Source organism: Oryctolagus cuniculus, chromosome 3 (assembly GCF_051225735.1).
Source record: "Oryctolagus cuniculus isolate XC-2025 breed Fujian yellow rabbit chromosome 3, ASM5122573v1, whole genome shotgun sequence".
NCBI lineage: Eukaryota > Metazoa > Chordata > Mammalia > Lagomorpha > Leporidae > Oryctolagus > Oryctolagus cuniculus.
This window is the reverse complement of record NC_142869.1, coordinates 39,143,224-39,158,911: the sequence shown is the minus strand read 5'-3', so window position 1 is coordinate 39,158,911 and position 15,688 is coordinate 39,143,224. Positions and strand designations below refer to the sequence as shown.

Below are 15,688 nucleotides of genomic sequence, written 5' to 3'. Positions count from 1 at the left end.
CCTCCCTTTTCCACCGGCTCCGTGGACAGAGGGGCCGCGTGAGGCTGCGGCAGAGGAAACACAGGCTGGTGTGGGACAGCTGTCCACGCTCCCTGAAACCCCGCGAGGGAATAAAGCAGCCTGGGAACCCGTCCTCCATCCCACTGCCTCCTCTCCCACCCCAAGCTCCTGGGAATGGGAAGGGCGGAGGTGGCGGGCCGATCAGGGAGGGGCGCGAGGTGGTGCAAGGGGCAGAAATCTCGCGATAGCAGAGCGCCGGGCGGGGGCGGCACCTCTTCCCTCCTCCTCCTCCTCGCGTTAGTTCCGGTCACAGAGGAGACACCGCCGCAGTTGCCGCCACATCGGGGATTTCTGGCTCTTTTCTCTTCGCCTTAAATTCGGTGAGGCACGGCGCGCCGTTCGTCCCGGCAGAGATTGCCGGCCCGTCGTCGCCGGGCAGGGGGCGAAGGAGGCGGCAGGCCCGGCGCGGCTTGTCCTGGAGGGACCCGAGCCGGGGTCGCCGCAGGAGGCAGGGCCGGCTCCGGGGCCTGGATTCGAGCGCTGGGAGAGCCACTTGAGCAGGGGAGGCCGAGAGGCGGCGGCGCCGGGTCGGGAAGGGGAGCTGGGTGCGCGCCGCGGCGCCGCAGGCGAAGGCAGTGGCCGAGGCGGGCCGTCCGGGCCCGGCCCGGCCTGGGTAACAAAGCGGCCGCGGCCTCTGTTGGGTGATGTACGCGTGGGGGGTTCCGGCGGGCGGGGCGGAGGAGCCGCCACCACCGCTGCGGCCGCCTCCTCCGCCGCTGCTTTCGCTGGAGGGCGGGCGGATGTACGGGGCGGCGGGGGCCCCGGCGCGGAGCGCCTCGGCGCCTGTGGTCCGCTCCTTGCGGCGGCCGCCACCACAGGCGACGGGGTCAGTGGAGATGGGCCCGGAGGGACCCACGGCGCCCGCTGTGGCCGAGGGAGAGGGGCCCGAACGAGGGGCGGGTTGTCGTTCGCTCGGGCGGGAGGCGCGGGGAGGGTGTGGGTTGCGAGACACGTGCCCGGGGAGGAGGCTTGGGCTGCAGGGCCTGGAGCAGAGGAAGCTGGAGCTGCCCACCTGAGTTCTGCAGGCCCGAGTGGTGCCAGGGGCGCTGCAGTCGCAGGCACCGACTGTGGGGTAGGATACTGCTGCTGGTAACCAGGCCTCCCAAGGGAGAAGACTCCGCATCGGACGCTCTTAGAATCGGCAAACGCGTTTCGGCTACCTCCTTACCAGGGCGGTGTGCAGTGCGTAGAAGTAGTGGAAGATACAGGCAGATTGAGAGAGGAACGTGGAGGAGCTGAAGCAGTCAGTTGTGTGTTTATGATGGGTGTGTGTCACTACTCTGGCACCGTAAGGTCATCTAAGGTTGTAGTTCACAGCGCTTATTTAAAAGGCTTCCAGGTAGCAGATTTTTGAGGTTACATTTAATTCAAGCGAAGGTCATTCTCTGCTTGGAGTAGCTGCATTGGCAAGCTGGAGGTGTGTTGTTCAGTTTGTGCGTGAGCGGACTGAGTGAGGTTTGATACTTTGTAAATGAATGTTACGGCATTGATACTTTTAAGGTCATGTTTCTCTTTCTCTAGGGTGTCTTTTATGAATAATCAAAAGCAGCAAAAGCCAACGCTATCAGGCCAGCGTTTTAAAACCAGGAAAAGAGGCAAGTATTTATGTTTATCTTAAAGGTTTGTTTATTTGAATGGTAGAGGGACAGTGAGAGAGAGCTAGATCCTTCCATCCTCTGGTTCACTACCCAGATGGTGGTAACAGCTCGGTCTGGGCCAGGCCAAGCCAAATGCAGGATCCAGGAACTCAGTCCTGATCTCCCAAGTGGGTGTCAGGGGCCCAGTGTACCTGGGCCATCCTCTACCGCCTGAGCAGATGCATTAGCAGGAAGCTGGATCAGAAACCAAGCAGCTGCTAGGGGGTGCTTGGTGTCCCAGGTGGCAACCTACCCTGCGGTGCCGCGCACTGGCCCCAAATATTTCACTTTAATATCTGTCTTCAGACTTCCAGAATATCTCTTCTGTCTTTCTTTAAAATTCCAAAGACAGAGACAGAGATCAACCAACTTCCTGTTTGCTGCTTCACTCCCCAAATGCCCACAACATCCCCAAGTCAGGACCTGGTAATTCAGTCCAGGTCTCCCATGTAAGTGACAGGGACTCAGCCATTTTAGCCTTACCTGCTTCTTCCTTGGGTGTACATTAATAGGAAGCTGGAACCAGAGAACTGGGTCTGGGACCCGACGTGCGGAAGGTCGGTATCCCAAGCAGTGTCTTCACTGCTGGACTGAACCCTCACCCCATATTTTGTGTTCCTGTGACAGGCAGTTGGCATAGCACTACCATCTCAAGAGAAATACCAGGAAGGAACTTCAATTTCTAACTAATTGCCATTTCAGATATACTCATAATGTTCATATTTGTACTGTTTTCCCAGGCATCGAGTGTTTATATCAGTGTATCTTTAAGCAGGTTAGTGAATGTCATTTTTAGTGTGAAGATAAAATACATTTTAAAAACATCTATGTTTTCTTTCACTAGCTAACAGTTTAAACAAACTTTTGCTTGAGCAAAATAGTTAATTTAAAAAAGGAGAGCTCCTCACATGGTCACTAATACCGCAAATTTTGTGAAGATTTGTGGGACATAAATCAGGCTTTATCCATGGAAAGTAATTATGGAACACGTATGGCACTGTCTTTGAAATTAAATATTTGTCACAGATTTATAAGGAAAAGTATTAGAATTATATTTTAACTACTTTCTGTGTTAGTGGATGTGTAAGTTAATATTGAATTCTGTTGGGCGGCATTCTGGTGAGACAAAGCCAAATGTATGTGGTCTCAGAAATATTTTGTATTAACCATAGTATTTTTCCAAAACAAGTTATTGTTTGTAAGCACATAACCTTACTTTGCAGGAATTTTTGAGGAAATAGAGAACTAGGTCAGCTACTGATAATAAATCTGAGTGGCAGGTGCTTTGACATACATAATATGGAGTCTGACCTTTGTTTTGGTCTGATTCGGTTTTAGTCTTTGCAGATTCATTTAGATTTAGCCAGTAAGTTTTCTGAAGGAACAGGAGTAGTAAACTAGAGCAGTTTGGCAGCAGTGGGAGAAAGTCTGGATCCTCTGAGTTTGTGGATCACTGGTATCACCCTGGATAAATAGTAGCAACAGATAACACTGTTGCTATTGTTACCGCCAGGGAGAGATGTGACTTCCCTGGTTTCTGATTAGGATCCAGACCTGGCCTCCTGGCTGGGGTGAATAACCATCCCTGTTTTCCTAAGACTGAGGGTGTTTCTCAGACACACAACCTTCAGTGCTAAAGTCAGGAAACTGGTGGCCAGAGAGGGTTTGTTATCCTAGTGCTGTGTGAAAATTAAGGTGTCATCTCACCTAGGTGAGGAAGCTATTCAGTGAGGGCTAAGTATGTGCCCAAAACAGTGTTCTGAGTCTGAGTACTTTCTATTCTCTCTATATTTTGACATTCACAATGACTTTCTGATAGAAGATACTGTTCTCATCCACATTGCACAGTAGGGGAATTCAGGCAAGGAGAATGAGGCTAGTTGATCAAATTCAGACTGTTAAGTGGTCATAAGGATTTCTGCTGTGAGAGCTACAACACAGTACCATTTTTCAATTACCTAATTTCTGTGACTCAGTTTCCTTTCCCAATAACGGGAATAAAGAGTAACAAGGCTGTTGATAGGATTAAAGCAAAACCCCAGCACAGTTTATTTCCTGTATTGAGTGCTCAGTAAATGTACTTTCCCAATACCAGCTGAGTGGTTAAGTGAAAAAAAAAAAAATGTTAACAGGCATTTTAAAGAAAAGAACCAGGAACTCCAGTGTTTGGGCAAAATTTCAGAGGAATAAAATTTAAGGTTTAAAAGGATGGTTGGAAAGAGGGGACATTCCAGGTAGAAATTGCCTTGACGCAGAGGACCATAAAACACTAGTAGCTCACTTGTGAGATTTGTTTGCAGAAGTAATAGAAAAGCCACGTGATTCTTGTGACTGGGACGTCCTGCCTTGCGTTTGTGGAGGATGTGTGTTCATTCTTCTATCTCTCCGTGCGTTTGCTTGTTGCAGGTCTTGTGTTTGCCTTTTTTGTAACTATCAAATTACATGAAATTGTAATGAATGTGGTTAACTTACTCTGTAGTTACACTTCATTAGGTGATGATCTCATGGCATTTTGATAAGCCTTTTTTAAACTAATAAATGGTTTTGCTTCCCCCTCCCCCTAGATGAAAAAGAGAGGTTTGACCCTACTCAATTTCAAGACTGTATTATTCAAGGCTTAACTGAAACTGGTACTGATTTGGAAGCAGTAGCGAAATTTCTTGATGCCTCTGGAGCAAAACTTGATTACCGCCGATATGCAGAAACACTCTTCGACATTCTGGTGGCCGGTGGAATGTTGGGTAAGTGTCTGTTTTGTGGGTTTAATAATTTAGAGAAGTGTAATGTATGGAGATTATGGTAATTATTTTGGTAAATTATTATTATGGTAACTATATTTTGGTAAAATATGGTAAATTTTTGTAAACCTCCCAAAATGGGATGGGTTTTAGTTATGCTGTGTTTTTGTTTTTTAAGATTTTATTTATTTGAAAGGCAGAATGACAGAGACAGAGAAAGGAATCTTCCATCCATTGATTATTTCCTGGAGTGGCTACAAGTAGCTGGAGTTGGGACAGGCTAAAGCCAGGAGCTTGGATCCCTGGGTCTCCCATGTAGGTTGCAGGGACCTAAGTACTCAGGCCATCTTCCACTGCTTTCCTTGGCCCATTAGCAGGGATCTGGATTGGAAACAGAGCAGCGAGGACTCGAACCAGTTCTCTGACATGGGATGTCCGCATTGCAAGCAGTGGCTAAATCTGCCATGTGACAACACTGGCCCCAGTGTTTTGTTTTTACCCCCATGGGCTTGGCTATGTTTTCTTCTGGAGTCATAGTGTCCGATTGCCTTGCTCTGTCTGAACCTATTTGAAGTCTGAACCATAACTTCTCTGAAACCAAAGTTCCGGTAATATCCCCAACTAGGGATTTTTTTTCCTGACCTGTGCTTACAGACTGCCAGTTAATGGATAAACTTTGTTCAGTCCTATAAACACTTTTATATATTTGAAAGCTCTAGTCCTGCACTGTTTAATACAGTAGCCGCTAGCTACAGGAGGCAGGTCCAAACTGAGATGCACTGTAGATGCAAGATACACATTGGTCTTTAAAAAACTTAATAGAAGGGGCCGGTGCTGCGATATAGCAAGTTAAACTGATGCCTGTGGATGCCTGTGGTACTGGCATCCCATATGGGCCCTGGTTTGAGTCCTTGCTGCTTCATTTTTCCCTGCTAATGCACTTGGGAAAGCAGTGGAAGATGACCCAAGTTCTTGGGTCCTCAACACTGGTGTGGGAGATGCAAATGAAGTTCCTGGCTTTGACCTGGTCCAGCCCTGGCCTGTGCTGCCATTTGGTGAATGAACCAGTGATGGGAAGATCTCTGTCTCTCCCTCTCTCTTTGTAACGGCCATTCAAATAAATAAGTAAAGCTTTAAAAAATGAAATAAATAAAATAACAACAGAAAAGAGAATGTAACATTTAAGTATGTCAGAAGTTTTCAGAGCAGTGCCTCATTGAACTTTAAAACCATGCTGTGATGGCATCAATTCTGGTTTTATTCCTGCTTAAATGATATGGAGTCAAGTAATTGCTCAGTGGCAGAACCAGGAACTTAAAATTCATACCTTCTAATGTGTAGAAAAATGAGTACTTTCATTGTATTACCAGTTTGTAGTAAGAAATAATAATGCGGTCAAGAAGCCTTTTTTTAAAAAAAGAGAGAAAGCTATGTGATAAGGATTTTCAAGCATACCCTAAAGAGAGAATAGTGTAATAAACATCTGATCTGTTACCCAACTTCAACCATTTAACACAATCCTACTTTTTACTTCCACAGACTCCATCTCATCCCATTTTTTAAAATATAAGGTCTCTACTTGTGGGTTTTTGTAGCACAGCCTCTTAAAAGCTTGAAGGGTTATTTTATTTATTTTCAAAAGATTTATTTATTTGAAAGGCAGAGTTAGGGAAGGAGGGTGGGGAAGAGAGAGGGAAAGAGATCCTCTAGCCGCTGATTCACTCTCTAAATGGCCACAATCACCAGGGCTGGGCCAGGAGCCTGGAACTCCAACTCAGTCTCCCATGAAGGTGCAGGGGTGCAGGTACTTGGGCCATCTTCCACTGGTTTTGCAGGCACATTAGGAGGGAGCTGGATTGAAGTGGAGCAGCCAGGATTTGAATCCATGGTCATACGGGATGCCAGCATCTGGTGGTGGCCTAACCAGGTGTACCACAACGCTGGTCCCCTTGAGGGGTCTTTTTTTGTGTGGAAAGTAATCAAACCCAGCCCTAAACGTCTCCACTTGACAGGTTTGGCTCTGTTGAGTAGCTAATTCAGTCAGTTTCTTTGGACTGCTAAGCTAGGTGGTTTTATTTTTTCCTGTATTGGTTGTTTCAGTGCATTCGTACACAATGAGCCAGTCAGCTGTGTTCCTACTGACAAATTGATTGCGTTCAATTCATCTTGAATGTTGTGTCATGTTATTTCATAATGGAAATCCTTATAGAAAGTGAGATTGAAATGATTGTTAATTTTAAATCTGTTACTGCAAATTTGTTGTAAAATATACCTTAGCCCCAGGTGGTACACTGGCAGATGACATGATGCGTACAGATGTCTGCGTGTTCGCAGCTCAAGAAGATCTAGAGACCATGCAAGCATTTGCTCAGGTGAATGAAACTTAATTATTCTCACTTAGCTACTATCCATCTGACTAATTGTTAAGGAACATTCTGCCTTTAAGAAATCTTCCATCTGCTGGTTCACTCCCCAAATGGCTGCAACAGCAGGAGCTGGGCCTATCCGAAGCCAGGAGCTTCTTCTGGCTCTCCCATGAGGGTGCAGTGGCCCAAGCACTTGGGCCATCTTCTGCTACTTTCCCAGGCCATAGCAGAGCTGGATTGGAAATGGAGCAGCTGGAACTCAAACCGGTGCCCATGTGGGATGCCAGCACTGAAGGCGGCAGCTTTACCTGCTACTCCATAGTGCTGGCCTGAAGGAATTTAACTTTTAAGGGATGTGGTTCTTGGTACACTCTGATAGATAGAAACCTTAGAAGCATTAAGGAAAACAAAACAGGAAAAGATTCAATTGATTTCTCCTTTTCCTGTTTGTCTAGAAGTAGTCTTTCAAAAAAATGTCACCCCAGCAAGATAAACTAGTTCCCTATTGTGAGTTCCCTGGTTGAATCATGTGTACAACTGTTTTAAAGATAAATGAGTTATAGGCAAGTTAGCTTATTAATCATGATCTCTCTTGAAGCTTCCTACGTGGTTATGTTTGTATTGTTATAAGCAAAGAATTAAAATGTTTCTAACCTGAAAATGTCAATAGGAAGTGTTACAGTTTTATTCTGTTCATGTCCTACAAATGGCTAAATGACTTGTATTTGGGTACAGTTAGTCCTCATTTAATACACAGCAATGTAAAGCTATTGAAAAGTGGCTAGTATTAAAGTGCTAATAGTATTGGTATTTTGTAGAGTTTGGAAGTTGACAAACTTCACAAGCTAGTTTAAACAGCTTATAAGCTTTTATATTCAATGGAATGTTTTAGAAGTCCTGAATGGGAGGTTCTCATTGTTTCTGACCTAGTTCTTTTAGGGATTGACTTCTACATGAATGATAGTAAATCCAGTTAATGTTTCTCATAGGTATTTAACAAGTTAATCAGGCGCTACAAATACCTGGAGAAAGGTTTTGAAGATGAAGTAAAAAAGGTATGAAAATGTAGTATGGATCAGAAGAGGGAATATTAAATCCTAATTCTACCATAGACTTGAGATCATTTTAGATATTTAAGTAGACTGATTGAAATATAGTTTGTGGGTGTATCATTTAGATTACTAAAACATTTCTAAGTTGCTGAACAGTTTCTTATTTCTGTCCAAACAGATTGCAGCAGGCTTAAAATCAAAGTGAAATTTGGTAAAGGATTAGAGTTAAGATATTAAGTAAAACAGCCTGCTTGGTATTTGAGTCCCTGTCTTAGAAATTTTGTATATAGATGTACAGAAAATGTAGTAAAGCTAGTAGTAGCATATATGAAATACTAGATTCTTATCTAATTATTAGCTAATTTAATGTTCAGGAAAACTCTGAGATGAATTTTATTATCCATATTGTATGAATGAGGAGACTGAGACACAGAAGTTAGGTATCATGCCCAAGATCACTCAGCTAATGAGTATGATAACTGAGATGTAAACTTGGATGGTTAGGCTCCAGAGCCCATCCTTTTAACTTATATAGTACACCCTACTGCTTCTCTTAATGTAATGCAATTTTTTTTTAAACTCTTAACTATTTACTTTTGCAGCTGCTGCTTTTCTTAAAGGGTTTTTCAGAGTCGGAGAGGAACAAGCTGGCTATGTTGACTGGTGTTCTTCTAGCTAATGGGACACTTAATGCATCCATTCTTAATAGCCTTTACAATGAGAATTTGGTTAAAGAAGGTAATGAAGCTTTAGTAAAGGATGGTCTTTAGTCGGCTGAGGGTGGGGCACATAGCAGCATGAACAGTGAGCTGATGTAAAGGCCAGAGTGTAGTATACTGTTAATATGTGGGACTTTGGTGATAGTTTATCCTCCAATTTAATAGATTCATCCCTATTCAGTAGACATTAAATGTAAACCTTTAGCGTTCCAGGCTTAATAGCTTTCTTTAGGCAGACAACATAAAGCCAAAGTTTAGGTGAGTGATTATATTTCATGAACGTAAAAAGGAAATCAATGCTGTGAAAACCCAGAAAGAGATTTATGCCAATTGGAAGATACGGAAATAAGTCTTAATGGAGAAGATGACATTAGAAAAAAATGTCAAGCTAGAAAGGAAAATCAGTTCCCTATTGTGGCTCAATAGTTGAGTTATTCTACATAGTAAGTTTTTATTTGTTTTTACAGCTAACTTTTATTTTTTCCTAACTACTTGGAGCACCAAGTATTTAAGGTGCCTTACTTTAATTCTCACAACAGCGCTGTCAAGTGTAGGAACTTTTACCCATTAGAAACCACTTGGACAGAAGCATACAGCAAGCAAGTGGTGGTAGAAAGGGAAGTTGGAGTGAAACAGTAAACAGTGCATAGGAAAGCTCATTGTTCAGTTTAGGGAGAAAGTGATTAATGTGGTTGAAAAAGAGGGTATACTGTCATTGAGGGCCAGGAAAGTACTTTCTGTTAACTAAGCTCTTCTTTTATAGGTGTTTCAGCAGCTTTTGCCGTAAAGCTCTTTAAATCATGGATAAATGAAAAAGATATCAATGCAGTAGCTGCAAGTCTTCGGAAAGTCAGCATGGACAACAGACTGATGGTTTGTAACATTTTTCTTCTTGTTCCTGCTAACGCTTAAGAGAGTCTAGTGAGAGAAGGTCTTCGTTTTTGATCCATGAAAAGAAAGACTGTGTTTCTTCATCTATATAGAGACCATTTAACCATGTTAAGTTTTCCTTTCAGGAACTCTTTCCTGCCAATAAGCAAAGCGTTGAACACTTCACGAAGTATTTTACTGAGGCAGGCCTGAAAGAACTTTCAGAATACGTTCGGAATCAGCAAACCATAGGAGCTCGTAAAGAGCTCCAGAAAGAACTTCAAGAACAGATGTCTCGTGGTGATCCATTTAAGGATGTAAGCTGCTGTGTTTAAAACATCTTTTAATGGCTAGGTTTCTGGCCTAGAAATTTTCACTAATGAGAGGATCTTTAAAATATTTTACCAGCGTAATCTGAAGTCATAGTTGCTGAATGTTACGATGAGATTTTGCCTTCCTTTTTGTATGCTTAATCAGTGCCTTACAAAGCCTAGAAATGCTAGCACTTGGGGATTTTGTGGAGTGTAAACCAGTGGACAGACCTCATCTTTCCATGTCTGGCCCTTCCTTGCTAGTCTGCTGTGTGTAAAATGATGTTGGGACTCAAGGCCTCTTCTAGTTATACATGCTCTCTAGTTATATGTGATACACCATATAGTCGACTATACACCAGTTGCACAGAGATGGTATTGATTTTTTTTTTTGAGTTTTTTTGTTTTTTAAAATTCTTTTACTTATTTTAAAAAAAAGAGTGAAAAAGAGATCTTGTATCCACTGGTTCATTCCCCAAATGGCAGTAGTGATTTGGGTTGGGCCAGGCTGAAGCCAGGAGCCTGGAACTTTTTCCAGGCCTCCCCCTATAGGTGCAGGGACCTAAGCACTTAGGCCATCCTCTGCTGCTTTCCCAGGTACATTAGCAGTGATCTGGACTGGAAGAGCAGCCAAGATTCAAACCAATTTATGAGCTGGTGCCATCACAGGTGACAACTTAACCCACTGTACCACAAAGCTGGTCCTCAGAAAGGTGTTTTTATGCTTTATTATTATAATTATTATTTATTTATTTATTTATTTGAAAGAGTTACAGGGGCCAGTGCTGTGGCGTAGCAGGTAAAGCCACCGCCTGCAGTGCCAGTATTGCATATGGGCGCTGGTTCAAGTCCCAGCTGCTCCACTTCCGATCCAACTCTCTGCTATGGCCTGGGAAAGCAGTAGAAGATGGTCCAAGTATTGGGCCCCTGCACCCATGTGGGTGACCTGGAAGAAGCTCCTGGCTTTGGATCAGCTTGGCTCCAGCTGTTGCGACCAATTGGGGAATGCAACAACGGATGGAAGACCTTTCTCTCTCTGCCTCTCCTTCTCTCTCTGTGTAACTCTGACTTTCAAATAAATAAATCTTTGGGGAAAATAAAAGAGAGGTAGAGATAGAGAGGCCTTTCATCCACTGGCTCACTTCTCAAATGGCTGCAACAGCTGGAGCTAAGCTTATCTGAAGCCAGGAGCCAGCAGCTTCTTCTGGGTTTCCCACACACGTGCAAGGGCCCAAGGACTTGGGCCATCTTCTGCTTTCTCAGGTGTATTCACAGGGAGCTGGATCAGAAGTGGAGCAGCCAGGACTTAAACCAGTGCCCATATGGGATGTGGGGCTTTAACCTGCTGTGCCACAGCGCCAACCCGTTTTTATGCCTTTTTTTTTTTTTTTTTTTTTTTAATTTTATTTGAAAGGGAGAGTCACAGGCAGAGAAAGAGAGGGCTTCCATCCACTGGTTTACTCCCCAGATGGACACAATGGCCAGAACCGCACCAATCTGAAGTGAGGAGCCAGGAGCTTCTTCCTGCCCATCTCCCACGTGGGTGCAGGAGCCCAAGTACTTGGGCCATCTGCTGCTTTCCCAGGCCGTAGCAGAGAGCTGGATTGGAAGTGGAACAGCTGGGACTTGATCCGGTGCCCCTATGAGTTGCTGGCACTGCAGGTGGTGGCTTTACCTGCTATGCCACATTGCCGGCCCCTGTTTTTATGCTTTTATAAAAGGCCTAAATTTGATGTGTGAAGCATCTGTGTATCAAAACTGACTGGTTATTAATTTTGATTTGTTTTCAGATCATTTTGTACGTCAAGGAAGAGATGAAAAAAAACAACATCCCGGAACCAGTTGTCATTGGAATAGTCTGGTCAAGTGTAATGAGCACTGTGGAGTGGAACAAAAAAGAGGAGCTTGTAGCGGAGCAAGCCATCAAGCACTTGAAGGTAGTAAGTCGTTCCTTCTCCAACAAGCTGTTGTGCTTGCCAGTGGGAGTAAGTGTGAACAGTCTTTGCTTCTCTAGAGTCCATGGCTCTTGGGAATGATCCGCCAGTAAGTAGAGAAGTAACATACTAAGTATGGATGAAAGCACTTTAAAGTCTGATTAGGACCTTCCTTGGTTTGCAGGTTATTACCAACATACTCAAAAGTAACTGAAGCCTGTAACTTGATGCATGGTAGGAATTTTGTGAAGGACGGTCCTTGTAATGAATAACTGACTCTTTTCTGCCTTCCCTTTAAAAGCAATACAGCCCTCTACTTGCTGCCTTTACTACTCAAGGTCAGTCTGAGCTGACTCTGTTACTGAAGATTCAGGAGTACTGCTATGACAACATTCATTTCATGAAAGCCTTCCAGAAAATAGTGGTGCTTTTTTATAAAGGTAATTTAAATTTTGTGAGTGTATTTTATTAAAAAAAATCTGTCATTACTCAGTCATTAAAATGGATTTCTAGCTGAACAGCAGCACCCTGGAGTTCTTCAGCTCTAGTCACCAGACAGAGTTGTCTCTAATATTGGGTGCTTTTAGTGCCCTAGTATTGACAAGGTAGAATCTAAAGCTTCCATGATACAGCCCCAAGCTTTGCCTCCTGTGCTCTGTCCACCTCAGAATCCCCAGGTTCCTTCCTCAGATACACTTTGCAGAGCCCTGGGCCGCAGCCTTCGTGAAGCCAAGCTTCTCTGCACTGTACCTCAGTGCCGACTTCACTCGTCCTTCAGGACCGATTCAAAGCACTTCTGTAAACCCCTGTTTCAGTTACTCCTTTTCTGTGGTCCCAGTTTCAGAAACCTAGTCTGAAGTGGCTAGTAAAGGCACAACCTCTGCTGGCCTAGAGCCCATTTTAGTTACTTAATTTGCTTTAGTCAGTGATAACACGTTCTGAAATTCTGCACTCAGACCGCCCTTGAGCTCAGTGAGTATGGGCGATATGCCTAAGCGTGAGTACTGTTCCCTAGTTATCATCAGTGATTTTGTTAGTGCCTGTGCTCTGCCACGCAGAATAGGAATCTGCCTTGAACCCCAGCACTTTTGTTTGTAAGAAAGTTGGGAGTGCCCCATGCTTCGGTGATTATCAGTTTGTGGTAAGGGTTCTTAAAAGTGTTTTTCCCCACTTCCCTCGCTTAGATTTTTTTTTTTTTTTTTTAAACAAAACCATAGTTCTTTGGCAAACATTTGGCACAGCTATTAAGATGCTGCATGGGATGCCTGTATCCCTTGTCAAGCAGGGTGCCTGGGTTCTTGTCCCAGCTCTGCTTCTGATGCAGACTTCTTGCTCCTTTAAAAGCGCTGTATCACAACACCAGCCCCTTTGCTTTATCTTTACGATTTTTCTTGAGATTGTTAAATTGGTGTTTTGAATGCAGATTCGTCTTGAAAACAATACAGGTACTTTTTACTTAGCTTTTTCTTGGGATCTTACTTCTCAGATGTTTTATTTAGGTGGTTCTAATTCTGCCTGAGGCAGAAAAAAATATTAGAACCTGCCCTAATGTACTGGTTGATGATTCTTTATAGCGGAAGTCCTGAGTGAAGAGCCCATTCTGAAGTGGTATAAAGATGCACATGTTGCAAAGGGAAAAAGTGTCTTCCTTGAGCAAATGAAGAAGTTTGTAGAATGGCTCAAAAATGCTGAAGAAGGTGAGTCTTCCCTTGGTGCAGCTTGTTTGGTAAAGCTTAGCCATGCATTTTAAAATGTCATAGTGCAGAGTCGTCACGAAGTTTGTGGTCACACATGCTTCCTTCTCTCCTGAGCCACCATTTGTACTAGTGTTTGACAGACCTGCAAATAATCATTTGTTTTAAGGCAGGTGAGAAAAACTCGACTTTGTACAGTATTTTGATGGCTCAGCCATAATCCTATACATTCTTTGGAAGAAAATTGAAATTTTTGAGAATAATTAATATTTATGAATTTTGGGATTTGTAAGTGAATACTTCAGATATCCTCCTCATCTAAAAGTTTCTTAATCTAAGGATATCAATAAAATTTCTTATGGTTTTCATAAGGAATTCAGAATCACAAATGGAAACTTTTGCTTCGATACATAGAGCTTGACTGCATTTTCCCCTCTTTTAGAATCTGAGTCTGAAGCTGAAGAAGGTGACTGAATTTTGAAAACCACACCCTCAGTAAAGCAAACAGGAGTTGTAGATAAAATGTCATGTCTCATGTGTCCTGGTTCTTACATCTTCCTACCTCCCTATATCAAGCATGATATAAGGGCTTTCATGGCAAATTTTATTTTTAATTGTTTCTATGGTTACTAGAAATGTTGGGTTTAGTTTCTAAAACCATGTTTTAAGTAGCTACAGGAGCTATAGATTTGAATCTAATGTTGCATTAGTCTTTTCAGTTATCTTCTACCTCCTGTATTTTCTACTGTAATAATGTAATTTAAGGCCTTCCACAATGAACAGTTCACTTTATTCCCTGGGTTTTCTATATAAACAGTTTTCAGTATGATTTGGTTAATAATTTGTTATAAAAATTCTGTTTGCAAATTAAACTGTAAAAGTATCCAAAGTCTCAAAAAGCAATGATTTGTGTGATAATTTGTTCTGCCCAGAGCCCTACTCATCAATGAAAATTTCATACCTGATAATTGAATTCATTGACGTGATTCATGAGTATTTGGATTGTTGCATGTTAACATTTTCTTGCAGTTTTAACCCTAGATGTCCTTAAGCTCGGTTGTTTGCTGTTGGTTTACATCCTTAGTGAAGCCATGAAAAGCAAACTTCTCAAGTTTGAGAGATCTTATGTGGCAGAGGTGGTGGGAAGAAAAATGTGGAGCTTTTTCCGTTTGGGAAACTTCTACATTCAGTTTGTCTGTATCTTTCTAGGCAAAAGATGGATATTCTTTTCATACGGGCATTTTCAAGTGTAACTTATAGAAGTCTTATTGTTTAAAATATTCTGTGCTCAGAATACACTTAGATTGATAGAAAAAGACTTGTAAAATCTATGAGTAAAGGAAATGATTGATGTACTAAACCTGGTGAAATGTTAGAGCTCAGCATGTTTGAATTGATCTGATCTAAATGTAATTTACATTCCCTATTGGCTTAAAGTATTTGTAAAGAGTTAGTGCAGTGACAATTCTGTATTCCCACTTAGTCATACTGGACTGGCTTCATTTTCTTAACACACTTGTAATTGCTCAAGCATCTGGCTAGTAACATAACTCAGATGCTGTTTTTTAATTGCCATGAGCCAAATATTCTATACAGTTGATCTGTTTATTTTAATGGCTGCCTTTTAATTATCTTTCTTTTCTTGCTGCTACCCATTTATGTATGTACTCATTAGGACTCATGGTGGGGGGGTTGTAGTTACCCTTTTTTTTTTTCCAGTGGAAAGACTGTGTTAAAAGTGAACATTTTGAAGATTTTTCAATTGGTGAAAGATACTGTGGTTTAAGGCCACCAGAAACTGAGTGGAGATTACCCCTTTGGAAGGTGCCATTCTTATGAGCCAAGAATTTGGTGTTTAAAAATTCATCTTGAAGGAAGAACATGTAATATACTTTGAAATAAAAGTTTAGTGACCTTAAGAGCATTATAACTGATAACATTGTGAATGGGGTGAAGTTGTTAAATGAATAACTTTCATAGTTTTCATGCACAGGCAAAATGTATTCACTAGATTTCTACATAGTAATCTGCTTTTACTTTGTAATTTGTAGTCCTCAAAAGACTTATTTTTTTTTTTTTTTAATAAAGTCCATCCTTACACTTAGGTTTAATAGATCAGTCTTTTTTTTTCTTTGTAAATTCCATGTTAATACCTAGTGGTACTGTGTGTTTTGCATTCAGGTGTCCTTAGCATGTAAGCATTAAATAATTGTTGCTTTCATCTTTATAATTCCCAAACTGTAAACACCACAAAATTGTAATGTAGCTGAAACTACATTGACATTTCTATAAGCAGATCATTGCATG

The 15,688-nt window shown here is 42.4% G+C and overlaps 1 protein-coding gene across 1 annotated transcript; it reads left to right on the top strand.

Annotated features, from left to right (window-relative positions):
- Positions 1-305: 305 nt before the first annotated feature.
- On the top strand, positions 306-15,485 carry BZW1 (basic leucine zipper and W2 domains 1). Its single transcript, XM_002712577.6, has 12 exons — positions 306-380; positions 1,582-1,655; positions 4,262-4,438; positions 6,713-6,807; positions 7,791-7,856; positions 8,456-8,591; positions 9,336-9,445; positions 9,589-9,759; positions 11,544-11,690; positions 11,989-12,127; positions 13,262-13,384; positions 13,824-15,485. The coding sequence occupies exons 2-12, from the start codon at positions 1,592-1,594 to the stop codon at positions 13,853-13,855; spliced, it is 1,260 nt and encodes a 419-aa protein (XP_002712623.1). The 5' UTR covers positions 306-380; positions 1,582-1,591; the 3' UTR covers positions 13,856-15,485.
- Positions 15,486-15,688: the final 203 nt, after the last annotated feature.

Bases quoted from the DNA above. Each gene is read 5' to 3' on its own strand.
- BZW1 (XM_002712577.6), top strand. From the start codon at position 1,592: ATGAATAATCAAAAGCAGCAAAAGCCAACGCTATCAGGCCAGCGTTTT. The intron at 6,808-7,790 runs GTGAATGAAACT...TGTTTCTCATAG, and splicing joins CCATGCAAGCATTTGCTCAG to GTATTTAACAAGTTAATCAG. The intron at 7,857-8,455 runs GTATGAAAATGT...TTACTTTTGCAG, and splicing joins TTGAAGATGAAGTAAAAAAG to CTGCTGCTTTTCTTAAAGGG.